At 39.9% G+C, this 20777-nt stretch overlaps 1 protein-coding gene across 2 annotated transcripts in view; it reads right to left on the bottom strand.

The window, feature by feature from the left end:
* The window catches only part of ARHGAP20 (Rho GTPase activating protein 20), a 122674-nt gene extending 109597 nt beyond the window's left edge, over positions 1 to 13077 (bottom strand). The window contains exon 1 of one of the 2 annotated variants that reach the window (XM_037152591.2): positions 12796 to 13077. In XM_037152591.2, the coding sequence (XP_037008486.2) occupies positions 12796 to 12900 (105 nt within the window). In that variant the 5' untranslated portion in view covers positions 12901 to 13077. Of the gene's footprint in view, positions 1 to 12337; positions 12413 to 12795 lie in introns of those variants that run through there. The other variant, XM_037152593.2, reaches the window with a different exon arrangement.
* Positions 13078 to 20777: the final 7700 nt, after the last annotated feature.

The raw sequence follows: 20777 nt of genomic DNA, 5'->3' as shown, positions 1-20777 counted from the left end.
CAAACTACTGCCCTCCTACAATCATCTACTGGAATTCTACACACTATAGCAGGCCTACTTTTCATTCCCAAAGCATGGTAGAATGTCTGGCATAAACTATACACCCAATAAGTGAAGGTTTTATGTCAACTTTAAAATCCACCCATCCTCCACATCTATACCACTGTCCTCAAATACACACACTGAAAAACAAACAAGCAAACATACAAAACTTTGGGTACTCTGCTGGAATTTTGTCATTAAGGAAATGTAAACATGACTCTTAACAGGATGGTAAGAGTCATTCTTGCACACTGCAAACTACATCTTTTGACACAGTGTTGATTTTTACCACTTAGAGTGACACGGTAAGCATTTGTCTGAGGATAAATTCAGTTACTTGCCAATAGATGGTGCAAGAGCAACTGGCTACCCACATGCAAAAGAATGAAGCTGGACTCCTACCTCACACCACATATAAAACTTAACTCAAAGGCCCTGGCTGGTGTAGCTCAGTGGATTGAGCACGGGCCTGCGAATCAAAGGATCGCAGTTCGATTCCCAGTCAGGGCACATGCCTGGATGCAGGCTGGTTCCCTGCAGGCCAGTTCTCAGCAGGGGACGCACAAAAGGCAACCATACATTGATGTTTCTCTCCCTCTCTCCTTCCCTTCCCCTCTAAAGATAAATAAATAAAATCTTAAAAAAAAAAAAAGAAAACATTACAAAAGAGTCCCCTTTAAAAAAAAAACTTAACTCAAAATGGTTCAACAATTTAAAAGTAAGAGCAGACACTATAAAAATTTTAGAAGAAAACACACGCAGAAGTATTTGTGATTTCAGATTAGGTAATAGTTTCTTAGACATGATACCAAAAACACAAGCAAAAGAAAAAACAACATAAATTAGACATGACTGTCAACATGAAAAACTTCTGTGCTTCAAAGGACACTATTAAGAAGTGAAAAGAAGACCCACAAAATGGGAGAAAATTTTTTCCATTCATCAGAGATTTGTATCTAAAAAATATAAAGAACTGTTACAATTCAATAAAGACAAGCCAATTTTAAAATGGGCAAAGAATCTGAAAAGACAGTTTTCCAAAGAAGAGATGCCATAGCCAATAAACACACGAAAAGATGTTCAACATTGTTAGCCATCAGGAAAATGCAAATCAAAACCATGAAATACCACTTTATACTCATCAGGGTGACTATAATAGAAAAGACAGCTAAATAACAGGGTGACGAGGACGTGAACATAGTGCACTCCACACCCTCCAATCATGTCTCTAATCTAAACTTGGCTAGCTGGAGGGAAATGTAAAACGATGTGGTCACTTCGAAAACAGTTGGGAAGTTTTACAAATGGCTAAACACAGTTACTAGATGATTCTGCAATTCCTCTTTAGGTACATACAAGAGAAGTAGAAACATGTCCATAATAAAACATGAATGTTCATATCAGCATCATTCACAATAGTAAAAAATTGGTGACAACTCCAATGTACATTGACTGATAAACAAATCAACAAAATGTGGTATATATATAAAATGGAATATTACTTGGCAATAGAAGTACTGATATGTGTGCAACAACATGAATGACTCTTGAAAATATTATGCTAATTAAAACAAGTTAATACCAAAGGACCACATATTATATGATTCCATTTATATGAAATAGCCAGAATAAACAAATCCACAGAAACTTAGATTAGTGTTTGCCTGGGATTTGGGGAGCTGAAGGGATTGGGATGTGATACCTAAGGGGAATGGTGATTCTTTTGGGGGTTTTTCTAAAATTGACTATGGTGATAGATGCACAATTCTATGAATGTACTAAAAACCACTGAATTGTATACTTTCAGTGGATGAACTGTATGGTAAGTGAGTTATAGCTCAATAAAACTGTTAAAATATGCTAACTACCAAATTTCTAAACCATTGGGCTCCATCCCAGCAAACTTGTTCATAACCAGAGGCTATAATTTCCTTTATTTGTATAACAATCATCTGAAGTAATACGTAAGGATGAAACTTATTTATGTGCTTTTGGTCCAACATGTTTTTGTAGTAAATGTTTGAGTGGCTGCCCGCTTTAATTCCTCAGAGATCTGAGGATATAGCTGGCTGGCTGTTGTGATTTGCCACCAATTCTCCCCTTCCCCCAGTGCCCTAACTCAGTATTTCCACACAGTGAATTCTCAATGCCTGTGTCCAGTCAATGAATGAACACTGACTGTATCTGAGAGTTTAAGTTGGTAACATAGTGTGCCTATGTAGGAAAATGTGATTATAAACAGGTCACTGCAGAAAAAGTTTTTTTCTTCTGTTTTCAACAACTCAGATAACATTGTTTACATAAAAACCTAGATGAAATCTCTCATTGGAAATTTAACTTCATGTCAATCAAGAGATACAGTATTATTTTTGATACCGCTAAATCACTCTGAATCTGGTTATTCTTAGTTTAGATTAAAGGGAAAAAAGCCTATCAAAAGAAAGGAATAGAATGAAAGATTTAAGTCAGGTGCACTGAAATTTTTCATATTTAGTTTTTTCCAGTCACTTTTTGAATATTCAAGCACTGCAGTTGAATATAAGTCAAATGTAATGAAGTCACTTTCAAACATTTAAAGTTAGCATACAATTAAAATAAAGCCTTTGATGAAAGCTTGTAAATACTCTATAAAGTTTCAAAGCCAAAAAAATACTTAATCACGTTTGTAATTTAGCTTATTCAAATTTGACTACTAATCCTTCTGTGGCTAGTCTGTACCATTTCTTGTCTTCCTACATGACTGTAGCATTTATTTGTGGAGATACAGCTCAAACACACCGGCTCCACAAAGGAACAAGAAAATTCTTCTTAACCTTGCACCTTGCTTCTAAGGCCCTATTATCACAAAGATGTTCTGACCACTGAGTGACCTGAAGCTTCTCACTATTGTCAGTTTGGCCTCTGATGAGTAAGATCTTCTATTTACTCATAATCATCCCATCCAGAATCACTCTGAACATGGTTAAAACAAATGTTATCACAACACAGACTACTGTAAAGGAATAAAAGTTATTTTCTGAGGCTGAGAAAGAAACATTTTTACTTTTGTCTATCCTTCCTCTTCCTGTGATATAACTACTATGAAATAATAAATATGAGAATCCATATAATGTAGAAAAATGGGCATGGGACTAAATTCTGGACCCTGTAAAATGACATATAACCATCCAACCTACCACAAATAATTGAATTAACATTATATACATGAAAGTCTTCTGACATGGAAAGCACCATGAGAACATAACACAAAGAGCAATGCTTTAGCGTACATAAGTACTGTCCGTAAATAAACATGGGGACAGTAGAACCCCCCTTAAATATTTTTCTTTGTTTCTCTGCTTCCACCCCACCCACGTAGTCTTCTGGAGTATCACCATGGACCTTTGAGTTCACTGGATTTTCTTCTTCCGCAAAGCCACTGATTTCAACATCCCATCACAATCCCCTGGAGCACCCTGGAGTAGGCAAGGCCAATGCCCCTCCCCTCGTGATCCCTTCCAGGCAGGCTTTTCCTACATTTTCACATCATTCCCCATATTAAGTGATGTTATTTGTACATCCATGGTGCAGACTATAATAAACAACAACAAAAAGCTCTGGTTGTCTCAGTACCGATCTACCTGTCTAAAGGCTAAGAAGCTGAATGTATCAGATACCTTTGCAATGGCTGGGAAACTCTGCCTTACAGCAACTTCTCACTTTCCTCATGCAGAGTGACAGAGTACTGTGGTCAAGTCCCAAAACCATAAAGGTAAAACAGTGTATCAAATAAGAATTAAAAAAGAGGCCTATGTCTATCAGATTCAGATAGAGTGTAACCTGGTAATGGCTACTGTTGAGTCAAGAGGCTGAATGTAGGGGTGTAAGAGAAAATACAGGCACCTCTCCTACATATAAATTAGGACCCAGGTAAACAGGGAAAGAGAAAGGCTACAGAGCAGTTGGGTTTTTCAGATCTTTGAAATATGAGCCAATGTGGGCACATTCCATTTTCAGAGTCCACACACCAGTGACCAGACATCCAAAAATAGGTTTTACCTTTCAGTTGTGCCATGTGACAGCTGTCTATCAAAATTAGGTCAAAGCTGCTCAGCACAGCACTGACATATAGTGCTGACAGGGCTATTTCTGCTGTGGGTTGGATGTTTCTAATCTAAACTTGTCCTAGATAAAGAAAATAAAGACTGAAACAAAATTATAAAAGAGACTGCGCAGTACTGCCCATAAGCCCCATTACTGGTGGCTGACAGCAGACTGCAGTCCCTGTTCCCTTTCTGGCCGCCCGCACCGTGGGTAAGTCTTCCATAAGTAAAACTAAACATTACCTCCATCCTAGGTTGCTTCAGAAAACTGCTGCAGTTGCCTTATCAAACTGAGCGTTCACCCTGCAGGCTTTCTGCACACATGAGAATCTGGAGAGTCCCTGTGATCTAGAACACTGGAGATAGCAACAGAAAGAACCAGAGAGCAAACTTTTTGCTCAATACAAGTTTATTTGGAGGTAGTCAGTCAGCTTAGGGTACTATAATAAAACAACACACACTGGATGGTTTAAAGAACAGACATTTCTCACAATTCTGGAAGCTGAGAAATTCAAGGTCAAGGTGCTCACAGACTGGGTGTTGTGAGGGCCCTTTTTATTTTTATGATTTACAGACAGTTGCCTTCTTGCTCTATCCTCAAATGGGGGACAGAGTGGTGGCAAGCTCTTGGTGTCATAATGGTACTAAAACCATGATGGGGATTTGGTTCTCATGACCTCATCTAACCTAATCATCTCCCAAATGCCCCTACCTCCAAATACTATCATATTGGGGATTGGAGCTTCAACACAGGAGTTTGCAGGGGACACATTCAGCCCACAACAGAGGTTTCTGCCAAATGCTCTGGAGATATGAAGGTATGAGCCATGAAACTCTTATCAAATCACAACAAAATGTACATACAGGGTCCAGCAGCAGTAATGACTACTTGAGTGTGGTCAGTAGTAATAATATGGGTATACTAATTTATAGTTTTAATTTGAACAATTCACCTAAAATGTCATATGGTGTGCTTGAGTGTGATATTGTTATGTTATAGAATTACATGCTTATGATTTTGTAATGAAGATTTTTGTAATAAAAAAGGGGAGTTATTTGTGCTGGACCTTTATATTTCCTCAAAGCACTGTGAATATGATTGTATGCACATATAGGTGTATATATAGTGTATAACATGTTTTAGTGGTATTTTAAATTGAAATCTAGTATATTTTCAGATATGGATACCTTCTAGGAAGGCAAGCTTTATAATCACATATTTTTGTTAAATTTTATGTGGTTCTACAAGGTAGAGGATGTCTTTAACAAGAACAGCCACTAAATTTGGGCAGCTGGAGGAGAACTGTGAAAGAATCAAACATTTAAATTATTAAAGTTTGAGCTTTCATTTTCTGCATATTATCAGTTGTCTCATTCCTTCCAGTCTACTGAACATGTTCTACCTTTTGCCCTGCAAACCTTTTATCAAATCATAACCTGGGAGAATGGTGAAATCATAGGGAGTGGTAAACTGCCTTGCAACAATCTTCACTTCAACTAAAAGCAGTAACTGCACTCTAGGTATCTGTGACTTGTGAATTTTCAGTCTATAGTTACAACTTTCTATTTTAACTTGGAATGCTCAATATTCAAAATTAACAATTACTTTTTACACAGACGTGTAAAAATAAAAGATTGTCCTTAATTTTCATTTTATAGAACATACAATAGAGTCACAAAAAATTTATTTTTATTTTGCTATGTTAAAATGCAGTATTTTAAGTAAAAATACCTATTGAAGCAACAGTTTTTCCTGTATTCAAGATTCAGGATATGAAACATTTAATGAATGGAGAAATTTTCAACTGGGTTTCCCACATATGATTTCCCACGATGGAATCATATGAGGCATCGGATTCAGTGCACCCATACATAACTTTGAAATATAGTTTTGAGTTTAGAGAATATGCCAAGCTTTCCAACAGAAAGCAAGACTGAGATATCAGCATGAAAAGCAAACCAGGCTGAAGAGCTCTTGGAATGGGCTTTACATAAAATATATGAAAATGACAGATAACAAGGCATAAAACTCACAGCTTTCCAAAGTAATTAGACCAATGATTGTGTCATTGTCACTGTTAGTCAATAACAACTGGAATGATTAATTTTATGTGCCAACTTGAAGGGCCATGAGGTACCCAGATTAAAAACTATTTCCAGGTATGTCTGTGAAGGTAGTTCGCATGAGATTAGTATTTGAATCCCTGGACTTAGTAAAGCAAAATGTTCCCCCCAAAATGAGCAGGCATCACTCAATCCCTTAAGGGTCTTTTTAGAACAAAAAGTGGAGGAAGGAGGAATTCTCCCCTCCCTTCGCCCCCCTCACTGTTGAGCTGGGATGTCTCATTTCATCTTTTCTTGCCCTCAGGAAAGAGGCAAGAGTTGTGAATTACAGGGCTTTCCTGGGTCTCTAGTTTGGAGATGGCAAATCACAAGACTTGTATTGGTCTATTTTTCTGGAGAACCCTGAAGAACACATTTACTTACTGGCAACAATGAAAATGACATTCAATGGTAGATGGAGAGGATGGAGATTCTGTTCCCCAAAGAATACGATTACTTCTCAGAAGACATATGTGTATGTGTGTGCTTTTCTCAGCTGGTTATACACAATTCAAATCCATTCTCTCCTACATCTTATGTTACAAATAATAACAAATACATCTATAGTCTAGTTGGAAATAAAAATAGAGTTGGAAGACCTGGGTTAAAATTCCAGCTCTGTTGCTTACTACATGTACTCTTGGCAGGGTTCAGTTCCTTTTTCTATAAGGGTAAGATAATAATATCTACCTAATATAAAATTTATACGTAACACATATAGTTAGGCATTCATTTAAAGAGGTTTTAAAAAACTTCCTTTACTATTCTGTAAATTAGAAACAGCAAATTCATCTTTTTGCTCAAGTTGCTACCTTATATTTGATATTTATGACCTTCAAGGCTGACTGCTTTGAAGGATAATAATACTGTGGACTAAATGTTTGTGACCCCCCTCAGTTCATATCATTCATTTTCTAACTGTCAATATAATGATATTTGCAGGTGGGGGATCTTGGGAAGTGATTAGGTTTAGATGAGGTCATGAGAGTGGTGCCCCCACAATGAGATCAGTGCGCTTATGAGAAGAAACCAGAGATATCTAGCTCCATCTCCATCCTTCTTCCCCTTCTCCTTCTCCTTCCCTCTCCTTCTCTCTCCCTCTTGCTCCTTTACTCCCTTTCCCTATCCCCACACACGTAGAGCAAAAAGATTACTGCAAGCCAAGAAGAGGGTCTCTCCCCAGGAACTGAATTAGCTGACATCAAGACCATGGGAATTCACAGCCTCCAGAACTGTGAGGAATAAATGTTGTTTTAAGGCACCCCAGTTTATGATGTACTGTTACGGCATCCTAAACTGTATAAGACAGATTATATGCACTCATTTGCATGTAAATGTTCTTGTATTAAATTCAAAGAAATAAAATGGTCACTTGTTTGGGGTTTTTTTTTGCGTTACATCTTCTTTCACCTGGTAAAAGGGGCTGCACCAATGGCTGCTGCACTTTTCTGGAAGTGTTTTCATATACTTTCTTCTTCTGACCCATAAAAAAAACCACGTGAGATACACAGGATATGTATTATTACTCCCATTTTACAGACGAAGAAACATAGTACCATCAGAAGTTCAGAGGTCATACCGGTGATAACAGAGGCCATTTCTAATCAATCTAATTCAGTTTTTGATAATTTTAGACTCCTCTCAGCAAAATCAGTGCCTGATTTCATGCAATTTACTTTGTGAATAACATCAGATAGGACTCAGTAGGATGCTATTTTAACCATAGGCATAATATTTTTCTCAGTATTAAGGAATAAAACTAAAGCTTATTCACCAAGATATTTCATTCAAACCCCAGCACAAGACACACACATGGCAAAAGTCAGCTTTCAGGGGTATTCTAGAGTGAGCAGCTATAAACAGATTTGGACCCGGAGAGTGTAGACAAGAGACAGAATGAAGTGTACACAACAGCAGCTGCCACATTTTAAAATGTTGGAGCTATTTTAAAATCCTTTGCTGTGACTTATTTTCTGTGCCTGTCTTTCTCCCCTATCCCATTACCCATCTTATTTAAGGAGTTTTCAATTAGTATATGAAACCAAAGGGTCTGGGTGGTCAAGTAGGAAATATACCCTAGCTGAAATTATTCTAATATATGTTTCCTCTTCATTTCATAAAAACTTTTCTGTTCAAATGTATATATCCTCAAGGATACATTATCCATAATTCTATCCAGAATGGGTTATCTATATGCTGCTACTATATGTTAAAGCCACATTAAAAAAATAATGCACAAATCTCTTATGTATTCTTTTGAAGAGCCTCAGTGATGATAAATCTTTCATTTTTGAAAATAGTCAAAATATCTGACTGGTGAATAAAGGTGAATTAACCGACGAGGTAATTCTGCTTGAGGTTAAAGGTTAAATGTGACTAAAATAAAGAGACTGACTTCTTATATCTACAAACTAGCTCCTCAAACACATAATGCTCTTTTCTACCTCAGAACCTTTGAACAATTGCTTCCAGGTTCTTAGAATCTTTTCATAGCATGTTCTTCATCACTTATAAAAGAGTTAAATATCAAAAGAAGCCTCCCCTGAACACCCTAATGCCAGAGTGGTCTAGCTTCATATCCATGTTTGTCTAAATCAGTGTCATTTTTGTTTCTTTAATAAAAGTTATTACTATTTATGGCTTTTAGAATTGTTTTGCCCCTTCCTGTCAACCTGTGCTGTCAAATTCAGTACTCACCAAACACATGTCGCTACTTAAATTTATAAACCTAACTTATCTGTCCCTTTAAGAAGATTTGCTGTCTCTGCTCTAAATCATAAACTCCGAATACAAGGACCAGTATCTTTGCTGTACACAACCCAAATAATACTGAGTACCTAATATACAACACTGTCCTAGGAACTAGGGAAACAGCCTTGAACAATGCAGATAAAGTCCCTATTCTCACAGTGAGGAATTCAGGTAACACAATCAGGAAATAAGTAAGAAAATATCAGGTGAGGATGAATGCTAAGATGAAAATAAAACAGAAAGCATAGAGATGATTAAGGGGCAACTTCTACTTAGGTGGTTAGGACAGGCCTCTGGGACGACCTAATGTCTGAATAGTATAAAAGAATCTGTGGCAGAGCAGAGGGAACAGCAAAACCAAGGAGTCAGAATAGAAATGCATCAATAACCGATAACCTGATGTTTGATAAAGAAGGTCCACATGGCTGGAGAATACATCAAGGTGGCAAAGGTTCAGATGAGGATGGAGAAACAGAGAGGCCTAAGAGGAGTCTGAGTTTTATTCTAAATAGGATGAAAAGCCACTACAGGTTGTTAAGCAAGTAAGCAACATGATCAATTTACAGTTTTAGCAGCACTCTGATGCTGCCAAATGGTGACTGGGTCAGGTAAGAGCAAAAACGGTATTAAGGCAAGTTACAGAGTTTTTGCAAAGGTAAAAGTGAAAGATGGTGGTTTGGCTTGCACCATAGTGGCAGCAGTGGAGATGAAATGGATAAATTCAAAATATGTTTTGAAGTAATATTTGGCCTTTCTGATGGTTGTTGTAGAGTAAGGAAATGAGAAGAGTTGAAAATGAATCCTTGATTTTTGGCTTGAACAATTGGAATACAGTAGTATGAATTACAGATATATGGGAAATGATAAACAATAAGAGTTAACAATTATTGGGGATTTATTATATGTCAGTATTCACTCATCATCACATTTAATTTTTCTAACACTCTCGAGCAGTTAGGTATTATTGTTATTTTCACTTTACAAATACAAAACTAAGATGTTTAAGTAACTTATCTAGGTCAGAAAGCTAGTACCAACACAATGGAGACTTGAACCTAGGTTATCAGACTCTAAATCCTACCACACTGTAAAAACTGCCTCAGTCACAGTAGTTTCTGGGAATATGATCTACATTCTAGGCAATGACAGCACCACTGGCTTAATAGACTCTCAGGATGACTAATTTGAAAGATGCTACTTTTCTTTAACTCCTATTACTTAAAAACGACCTTATTTTCACAGAATACAAGATATAATTGTCATCTACATACTTTTTCTCCAGTATTGTTTCTTTGATTCCTATTTTTAAAATGAGTAAATGGAAACAAGTTAAGTGACTTTCTCAAGATCACTGAGATAGTAACAGAGCTAGAAATAAAAGCCAGGTGAACTTATTCCATACAATGGTCTGGCCAATTAACCTGCCATTAAAATTTCTGACCATTCAGTAAGAAACACATGTTACATCACTACCCAAAATACACATACCTATATGAAATAGGAAAAGAATTTATAAAAAACAGCCTTTACCCTTACTAATATACTAATATTTTCTATTTCATTTTTAAGTGTTGATTTTATTTGGCAATTTAAACACTGACCCAAGCTTAGTATTTAACATTACAACCACATAAGTAGACTTTATTTTTAGAAATGTCTCATGACTCACCAAAACAACCAAACACCAAAAAGGTGAGATGAAACACAAATAAAGATCAATCTGGTAAGCTTTTGCAGTAAGTGAAGACTGGTTCATAAGAGTATAAATGACAATGATTCTATGAGCTACACTTTGGAAATATTTTATTTTTACTTTCTATTGCTAATACGGCAGTCTGAAATCAAACAGATATGCCTATTAATGTTTAAAATAAGCAGAAATGCACTTTTCCGGAAAAACATATTACAAGCAAAATAAAACAGTTCTTCAACCTCCCCCCATCACAAAGGAAGTAAAAAGCCATAGAGAGACCAGATTGGCAAAATCTCATCCCTTTAAGGAAAAGACTAGATTGGCAGTATATTAACCCATTATAGTTTATAATGGCTGGCACCTTAAGGACAATGACTTAAGATCCAAAGCAGCCTTTCATTTATTGGACAAGTGCTACCTTATAAATGATCGAGCCACTTTAATGCTTTCTCCTTTTGCCTTCATGCTTAAGCTTAATTATCCTTAGTTAAAAAGGAAGAGAACTGTTCAGGAATATAAATCTTTGACTCCCCCCAATTCCTTAAGTTTACAAGGCTAAAAATTGTTTTAAAACCCATGGTGACCTTTGAACATTCATTTACCTTCCCCCAAAGTAGTGTTAACCTGGTAAATTCACACACGCACACATGCACAAACCCCGTATCTCTGAAGGGGAAAAGCGACAAGGACAAACCGCAGTCTAATACATCAAAGGCTGAGCAGACACTACAGCTAATACATCAAGTTCATTCCTGGATGGCTCTGCGACACGGTCAAGGTCCTTGGGAGCTCACGCACACTCCTATATTCAGCTCACACATCTCACCTCTGTTCAACCGACCTCTAGCCAACCCAGGATGCTGGTGGGAAGAGTCGTGAAAGGCAGTAAGATCAGGACAATCTGGGAGCCTGCGCAACCCCTTACTGCTCTAATTATATAAATGCAATGCATTAAGATAGTCCTTTAAAAAGGAGTTGGATGATCACTCTAATCCAATTTGTTTCCACAGAAATTGGAAGGGAAACACCAGGACAGAATAAAAACGTCCAAATATCTGAAAGTCTTGCGGGGAGGGGAGGAGCAAGAGCAGAAATACCCAAGGGCTAGAAACACCCAAATCAATTCCGCAGAAAGAACAGCAGAGGCCGGCAGCCGGAGGCCACGTGCACTTGCTAAGGAAACCGTTCCGAAGAAACCTGAGCTGATCAGAATCAGCACGCCGCACTGAGGCTGCGTTTATCCTAACGGAACGCCACAAGTTGTTGCCCGCCTCCCTCACCTCGGCTTAGACAGGGAACCTGCGCGCCACCCCCACACCCACAGCTACACCCAGACCCCACTGCAGCCCCACCAAGTCCGGAGGGCTAGGGCACAAGAGCAGGGCGAAGCCCCCGGCCTCGGCCCATTCGACCCTGTTCTGCAGCCCACCAGCCCCACCCAGCCCGGTTCTAGGTCGAACCAAACCTCCACAGTCCCGCGGTGTCGACCGTTAGCAACCCTAATTTACCTATAAGTCTGACCACCACCTCAGAAACCCAGAATCTCTCCGTGAGCCCCGCGCAGGGCGAAAGAACCCCCCAACTCCTTCCCACTCAACCCAAATCCCGCGGATGCCGCATTCAGGTGAGGGGCCTGAGCCCCTGGGCCAGCAGCTCCGCCGCCTACCTTCTTCATTGCTGGTGGTCGCGTCCCCCCGGACGCCTCCAGCCCTCCTGACCTCGGGGCTGACCCCGTCAAGAGATGGTGAGCCCCCGGAGGGGCCCGGGAAAGGAGGTGCCCCAATCGGGGCCCCACGCCCGCCTGGGGGCTGGGCTGCCTGCAGACCCCGCGGCGGATGGAGATGAGGGGGGCTGCTGGTCCGCTCCGAGAGTGATTACGACTCTAGACGATAAGGGTACGGGGGTGATTTGGCAGACGGCGATGCCGCTGGGAGGATAAGTACTGCGGGAACGTTCGAGAACTAACGCGGCGGGGCCGCGAGCCTGGAGCGTTAAATCCGCACGGCATCCTGCCCCCGCGCCCCGATGGTCTGCGCCGAGGGTGCGCGCGGTGAGCGGGGCTGCTGCTGCAGCGGTGGCGGTGGAGCAGCGGCAGGCGCGGGGGACCCCTCTCAGCGTCCTCACCTTTTTGGTGCCGGGGCCTCCAGCGATCCGAGACATTCCTGTCAGGGAGGAGGAGCGCCCCGGCTGCCCCCCTAGAGTCTCCTGCTGGGGGGACATCGCTTCCATGTAGAAGACTTTGAAGCAAATCCCAGCCCAGGAGGAGGCTACGCGGTCATAGCCGCAGGATCGCGGCCGGAGGGGCGAGGACGCGCGGGGCCGAGGCACCCGCCGCGCTCAAGCAGGCAGCCAGGCTCGGGGCGCGCCTCCCGTCGGGGCCATGTACGGCCGCCTCCACTAGACCCCGCGGGCTGGAGTCAACTGCAGCGGCGCCCGCTGGCCCGCGCCCGCTGAGGCCGGCCCCGCCTCGCCTGGGGCCCGCCCCTCGCGCTGGGCGCCCCGCTCAGGGACCGCCCCCGGCCGCCTTCCTCCAGCCGGGAACTCCCCGCGGCCGTTCGGCCTGTGGGGCAGCGGCCCGGCTTTTTTCTGTATCTGTGTAGGGCGAAAACGACCGACTGACCTTCTCAGGCCGCCACTCCGAGTGGGTCCAGCACAAAGCAGTTCACGGTTCGGTGTCACGAACCGGGGCCTTCAGTGCACGGACACGCGCCTCTTCCATCGCTCAGCCTACACTCACGGACCCCAACCCTTCCCGTGCTGCGCCCGCGGGGGTTGGCGCCGCTGCAGCGCGTGCATCAGCGCAGCTGTAGTGACTTCAGCTTGAACGGAGGATTTGCAGGGATTCCTTTCTCGCTTCCAGCGGACTGCAGAGGGATACCCCCACCCTCGTCCCCAACCCCACCCTGGAGGCCTCAGAATGGAGTTATACGTTGCAGAATGCCGCAGCCGTACACGTTTGGAAGCCCACCATAGCATCACCTAACCTCTAGTGCAATCCCCAACGTTAGCCTGGCCCCGGGTCACCCTCCTAGGCTTCTTGCAAACGCCGGTCACCAGTCCCTGCACAATTTACACCAGCGGTTTCCGGTGTCTACGCGGCATTCGAAAGGTGAAAGCGCACTGAAGAAAAATGCAGGCAGAGAGAGGACTGAAATTTGGCTTAGCTATTGAACAGGCTACAATATGTGGAAGTGTTTATCAGCTACTGCGCCGAGAGCAAAACTTCCTGTCAGCCCAAATAGTGGCAAAAATTTTTAAGGCCAAAGAATAATCTCAGGGAGGGAATTTGGAGCTGACTGGGTTAAGCGTTGCTGCACTTTGCAGGAACTGGCTGACTGGTGCAGATGATTCGGTAGGTGGCATTCTTCCTTTGGAGTCAGGCCTACACAAAGGGCAGATTAATGGTGAAGGACACCACTCTATGGTGATGAAGGAGATTGTTGAAGGAGATTTGTTTGTTTTCATGGTATGAGAAAAAAATCTAGGTTCCTCTGGGTTTGGCTGTTTTCAGGACAGGTAGTAGAAAGAATAGGACTCTGGCAGGCTCTGTTCCAAGCAGGAGTTTTGTCCAAAACACACACCCACCCACTACCACTACCACTACCACTAAACCCCAGAATTGTTTATTGTGGAGGTAATGGGCAGGATATGTTTCATTCCATTTTAATCCTTGTCCACATCACATTATTTAAAATAGATTTACACAGTCTTCATAAATCGTGCATGAATATTATAAATAATTATATAAGTCATGCTAATATAGAAAAATACATATATAATTTATCAGGGTAACCCTTTTTTGCTGCTTTAGACCCATGTGCAGTGACAGGACTTTGCACTTCCTCAGAGTTCATCATGAATTTTACACTGCAGAGGGTTTTGTAGTATTTTTTATTCTTTGTCGAAGTCATCCTCTTATGATTCCTATCTTGAATGAACAATACCACTTTTCTTTACTCTCCTTGATTTTTTATATTGATAATACCATGGCCTTTTAATATTCTATGTAATTGTTTTTTAAGTGTTTTTATCAATTATGCTATTACAGTTTTCCCAATTTATCTCCCTTTATCCCCCCTCCAGCCTGCACCCCCCAACCCTCCAGCATCCCTCTTTTATTCACATCCATGGGCTGTACATATAAGTTCTTTGAGTCCTCTGTTTCCTATACCATTTTTATTTCTCTCCATCTATTTTATGCCTACTAATTTTGCTTCTTCTTCCCTGTACCTTTCCCCCAGTCCTCCCTTCCCTTTCCCCACTGAAATCCCTCCATGTGATGTCCATTTCTCTAATTCTGTGCCTGTTCGTTGTTTGCTAGTTTTTGTTTTCATTGTTTTTTTTCATTTAGGTTCATTTGTTGATGATTGTGAGTTTGTTGTCATTTTATTGTTCATATTTTTAATCTTCTTTTTCTTAGATAAGTCACTTTAACATTTCATATAATAAGGGCTTGGTGATGATGAACTCCTTTAACTTGACCTTATCTGGGAAGCACTTTATCTGCCCTTCCATTCTAAATGAAAGCTTTGCTGGATAGAGCAATCTTGGATGGAGGTCCTTGCCTTTCATGACTTGGAATACTTCTTTCCAGCCCCTTCTTGCCTGCGAGGTTTCTTTGGAGAAATCAGTTGATATGGGAACTCTTTTGTTAGTAACTCTCTCCTTTTCTCTTGCTGCTTTTAAGATTCTCTACTTATCTTTAATCTTTGGCAGCTTAATGATGATGTGCCTTGGTGTGGTTTTTTTTTTGGATCCAACTTCTTTGAGACTCTCTGGATTTCCTGGAAGTCTATTTCCTTTGCCAGATTGGGGAAGTTTTCTTCATTATTTGTTCAAATAGGTTTTCAATTCTTCCTGTTGTTCTTCTCCTTCTTGCACCCCTATAATTCAGATATTGGAATGTTTCAAGTTGTCCCAGAGGTTTGTAAGACTCTCTTTACTTTTTTGAATTCTTGTTTCTTCATTCTGTTCTGGTTGGATGTTATTTTTTCCTCTTGTTCCAAATCATTGGTTTGAGTCCTGGTTTCCTTCCTGTCACTGTTGATTCCCTGAATATTTTACTTTATTTCATTTTGGGTATCTTTCATTTGTTTTTTCACTTTTCTACTAAGCTCAATCAGTTCTGTGAGCATTTTGATTACCAGAGCCTTAAATTCTCCATCAGATAGGTTGGCTATCTTCTCATTGCTTAGTCCTCTTTCTGAAGTTTTGCTCTGTTCTTTCATTTGGGTCATATTTCTTTGTCTCGGTGCACCTGTTAAGTTGTAAGGGGGCTGAGCCTTAGGTATTCACCAGGGCAGGGCAAGTCTCCTTGCTGCTCTGCCAGCACTGCCTGTGGGAGAGGGGCCAGAGAGGGAACAATGAAGCTGGATTGCTAGTCCCTGGCCCAGTTTCCACCCAACTCTCTCAGTGTGAGACTTGGGGTTTCTACCACCAAGGCAACCCCTGCCATAGTCCACAGTCAGCTCTTGAGGCTCAGTTTTGCCCATCTACCAGCCCAGTCCACACCTTGGCTTTGCTGCAGGTTCTTACTGATCTGGTTGTTCTGGTTGATTTTTACTTTAATTCCTTGGTTGGAGTTCCATGCAGTTTGATTTTCTGGCGCTTCTGGTTTTTTTTATTGATTTTAGATTGGTTATTTTCCTTTTGGTTGTGTGAGAAAGCAAAGCAAATTCCTACCTGCACCTCCATTTTGGCCAGAACTCAATTTACATGTGAATGTTTATTAACCATCTTTGTATTCCAGAGGGTAGGAATCTTTTTTTGTTTTTGTTGTTTATTGTTGCATCCCAAGTGCCCAAAGCAGTGCCTGGCATAACAAATGTTTGTTGGTTAAATGAATGAATAATACACACACACACACACACACACACACACAGATAGATACAGAAAAATTAGATTGATACAGAAGGGCCAAGCTAGAGTGGTTATTTCATTCAGAGAGTCCCATGTATTATCAGGTATTTTTTGCAATAAATATTTATGCTCCAAGTAAAAGTATTATTTATACTGCATATGTGGAAAATTCATTTTTCACTTCTTAATTTGTAAGTGCTTTTATTTCAAACTTCATTAGTTTTGGTTTGCATAGAAAACAGTCCTGCCAATCTCTGATAAGGAGTTTTTCAGGAGGTCTTACTTCCTAAAGAAAATTGACTTGGCTCACATTAATATTATCACCAGAATAATGTTTTAAGAACATAGATCTGATCCCATCACTCACCTGCTTAAAACCTTCTTTGCCATCTTGTGTCTATGGAACAAAGTTCAAATGCCATAGTATGATATTCAATGTTGTCTACAATCTGACACCTTCACCCACTCTTCTTTCTCTTATAATCTCTTGCCCCTCTTCAAGTCTCACACTATTCTGTGCTTCATTGAGCTATATGCACTTGCAAGAACTTGCCTTGTTTGAGCTTGCTCTGCCCATAGCCTAGGAAGTTTTTCTTCTATACTTTCCAACCTGTACTGCTTTACGCTTATTTATGTAGTGCATGGTCCATAGTAAATATCCAGTAGCTATTTGTTGAGGAAATATATCTTCAAGACTTACATCAATAGTTCCTTCCTGTCTTTATTTCTCTTTACCTAGCTACCTCCACACTCCAATGGTACACACAGGGTTAAGTGTACCTTCAGTTATAGTAACAGATGACATTTATTGAGCACTTACTTCATACTAAACACTGTTCTAAGCATTTTTCACATATTAATTCACTTAAAGTTTCATGTTAACCCTACCAGGTACTATTCCCTTACACCTCACTTTTCAGATAAGGAAAGCCAACTGCATGTTAAGTAACTTGCTCAAACAGCTGTTAAGTAGTGAAGCCAAGGTTGGAACCTAGGGAGTGCCCTTAACCAGTTGGCTATACTGCCTTTCCTGGCAGTATATATTATACTTCCTCTGTAGTACATATTATACTATACTGTTATTATCTGTTTTATTTGCTGTAAGCTCCTTAAAATTAAACATTCTATTTTACTGGTCCTTACTTCTTTCTGCCAGGCACACAAGTATACTCTCAATGATTTTTTTCAATGACTTATCTTCAAATGAATGAATCAAGTATTAGAAACAACCATCTCCATTATGCTCTATGGTTTGAGGAAGATCCTCTGATGGGGGAAAAACAGTCCTGGACTAGTCCTATTATTCTTTAGACAGTGACATCATTTTCTCTGCATTGGGAATGTTACGTTGTAGAAAAAGATGATGCCATAAAACAGAAGTAAGGATAGGGCAGCTGAAGGAGTGGTGACCATGTCTGACACAATCAGAATGCATCCCAAATGTTTTGAAAAAACTGTAAGGCAAAATAATAGGAAAAGCAACATTTGATAGCTTGGGAAAATCAACAGCAGACATTTAACAGGAACCAACCTAAAAGTGAAACCAAAATATTTTCCAAACATTATATTGAATAGTGATGAATAAGTTTAACTATAAAAGGAGATAGATGTCCATGCAAGATCATTCATATTTATCATGTGCCTGCTATGCAACAGACACTGTGCCAAGTACTTGGAGTCCAGTCAAGATTAACCTACAAGTATATAGTCCTTGTAAGTCCCAGGATGCACACAGGAACCATTGGCAGTGCTAGACAGATGTTCTGGAATAGAGGTTGCAAACTGAACGTTCACAGAGTGAGTTTAGGGATGTTTTTCAACATGCACTTTTTAATTTACAAACTTGTTGCAAACCTTAAAAATTACAGTATTTCACACAGTAATCTGGGTTCTCTTGAAAATATTGGCAACTCTGGGCTCAATTTCTCCCACACAACAATCAGTTAAAACTGAGTCGCAGCTGTGTCATTACATTTAATGCTCATGACAACCTATGGTTGTCATAGTTGCCACTGTCCCTAGTGCTGGAGATCTAATAACAAGTAAGGTAATGGAAGATGCAAGACTGTCAAGAGAGAGAGGAGGCCAGAGAAACACAAGTGTGTATGTTCATGCATGTGCGTGTGTGTGCACGCACATATTTTAAAGGCAAAGTAAGGAAGTTTTTCAAGAAGAGAAATGGTTTACAGCATCATATTGTAAGAGATCAAGCTCTCTCTGAGGTGACTATGAGCATTGATAAAAGAGAGCTCTTGACTTTACCTAATTATAAAGGTCAGATGTGGCATTTTTCTCTTCCCTTGGTTAGAGTCTCAAAATAGGATATTTCCTCAAAGAACATAATCACAGGTCTAAGGGTAGAAGCTAATGAGGTGTAAGACAGAGAAGTTAGGAAAGGGGAGGAGGAAGACTATGAAGGATCTTGGACTCCATGGTAAAAATTTGGACATTATTCTCTAATGAAAGTGGTAGAAAGGTAACTGGTATATATTGTTTGAACTGCCATGTGTCATATATACCTTACATACATTATCTCATAACCTTCACTCTCTACCAGAGAGGTAGGCATTATTATACTAATTTTAAATATACAGATGAGGCTCAGAGAAATTAAGCAACTTTCTGAGGTCACAGCTAATAAATGATGGATCCAGGACTTGAACTCAGATCTGATTGAGTACATCATATATTTATGATGTAACAGTACTATCATTGATACCAGCTATCATTCATTGAGAGGGATGTGGAGATATGGACTTGGTAGTAAAATACTACTATCATAATCTTCAAAACAACCCCATTGGCTTGTATTTATACCTACTAGACAAAAATCCTGGTACTCATAGATATAAAGCCACTTGTTAAAATCATATAGTTACTGAATGCAAGAGCTAGAATCAAACCCAGGACACTGAAACCCATGTTTTTAACCACTTCATTTGATGGAGTTGTCTTCTCCATTTGACGGGAGTGTGGTCAGTTTTACATGGAGGACCAAACCTTTCTTTCCTCTTCGTCCCTGGTCAGCTTGCTTGCTGGTCAAAGGCTTAACATAATCATTTAAAAATGTATTTTACAAAGCAACTTGATATTTTAATAAGCAACGGCAAAAAGAAGAAATATCTGTTTCCCATCAAAGTTAGGTTGCTCTGTGAGCCAGACCAAATTAATTAACTAATCATCATTTATTGTGTACCACATGCCTTGTGCTTCAAGGGTAAGCACAATCTGTGACACTTTTCTACCCCACAACTCACTTTGGGTTTCTTTTTTCTTTTTGTTTTTTTCTAGGCATTTCAAGTGACTGCATATTTTTTAGTTCTTTATACATGTTATGTTACAATCCTGTCCAGAGATTTGTGGAAATTAGCCCTTTTAACAATCCCCCTAATTCACTGCTATGCCTCATATCTGCTGCACAGTTATTATTGGTGCTTATATGGAAGAATTAAGGAGTTCAGTCCCTGAGTAAGTTGTGCAAGATTGCTCAGCTCATAAGTGGTAGAACAGCATTTCAGATCAGTTTTGACTCTGGAAAGTATGACACTTAAATCCTTGCCCTTATGTTCTATTTAAATTATAAGTGAAAATTAACTGTTGAGTATTTGCAACAGAAAATGATACTGGTAATTAATCAAAGAAATATGTTATAGAAAAAAATCTAGATATACTAGATTTACTTTAAGGCCTATTTTCAAAGGCATGTTATATGCAACACTAGTACCTTAAGAAACCCTTGAATAAAAATGAGGGTTTCCATCATCAAGGGTTCTATGGGATATACCTCTCAGGATGTGATGACAGAGGAAATGAAAAGGGATGTCATATGCCTAATGAAATTAGTTAATGTGATAATGTATATTATTAAGTGTGCTTATTAAATCATTGGTAAATTTATCAGTTAAAAATAATCATTAATTAAGCTTAATCCCTGCTTTATCTTTTTTCCTCTGCCTCTATATAGTAAGCATTTTAATATAGTTAACATTTGGTTTAATATAGTTAACCAGAAGAACATTGCTGGGTATGCAATGAATTTTAATAGACTAGAGATGGGAGAATGGGGCATGTTTCCATTTAATCACTTCCTCTCCTGTGGCTCTTTTCTCTTTGCACACAATGCATTCTAGTCCTTAAAGTTTTAAAATAAAACTTTCTTTCATCAGGGTTCTCTCCTGAGTTATTACTACTGTACCCCCCACTTTCTTTTTCTCTCCCTTGCCAGCTTTTGGAGAAGAAATCCATAT

Source organism: Artibeus jamaicensis, unplaced genomic scaffold (genome assembly GCF_021234435.1).
Source record: "Artibeus jamaicensis isolate MK-2021 breed Jamaican fruit bat unplaced genomic scaffold, CSHL_Jam_final contig_585, whole genome shotgun sequence".
NCBI lineage: Eukaryota > Metazoa > Chordata > Mammalia > Chiroptera > Phyllostomidae > Artibeus > Artibeus jamaicensis.
This window is presented reverse-complemented; position numbering and strand designations above follow the sequence as displayed.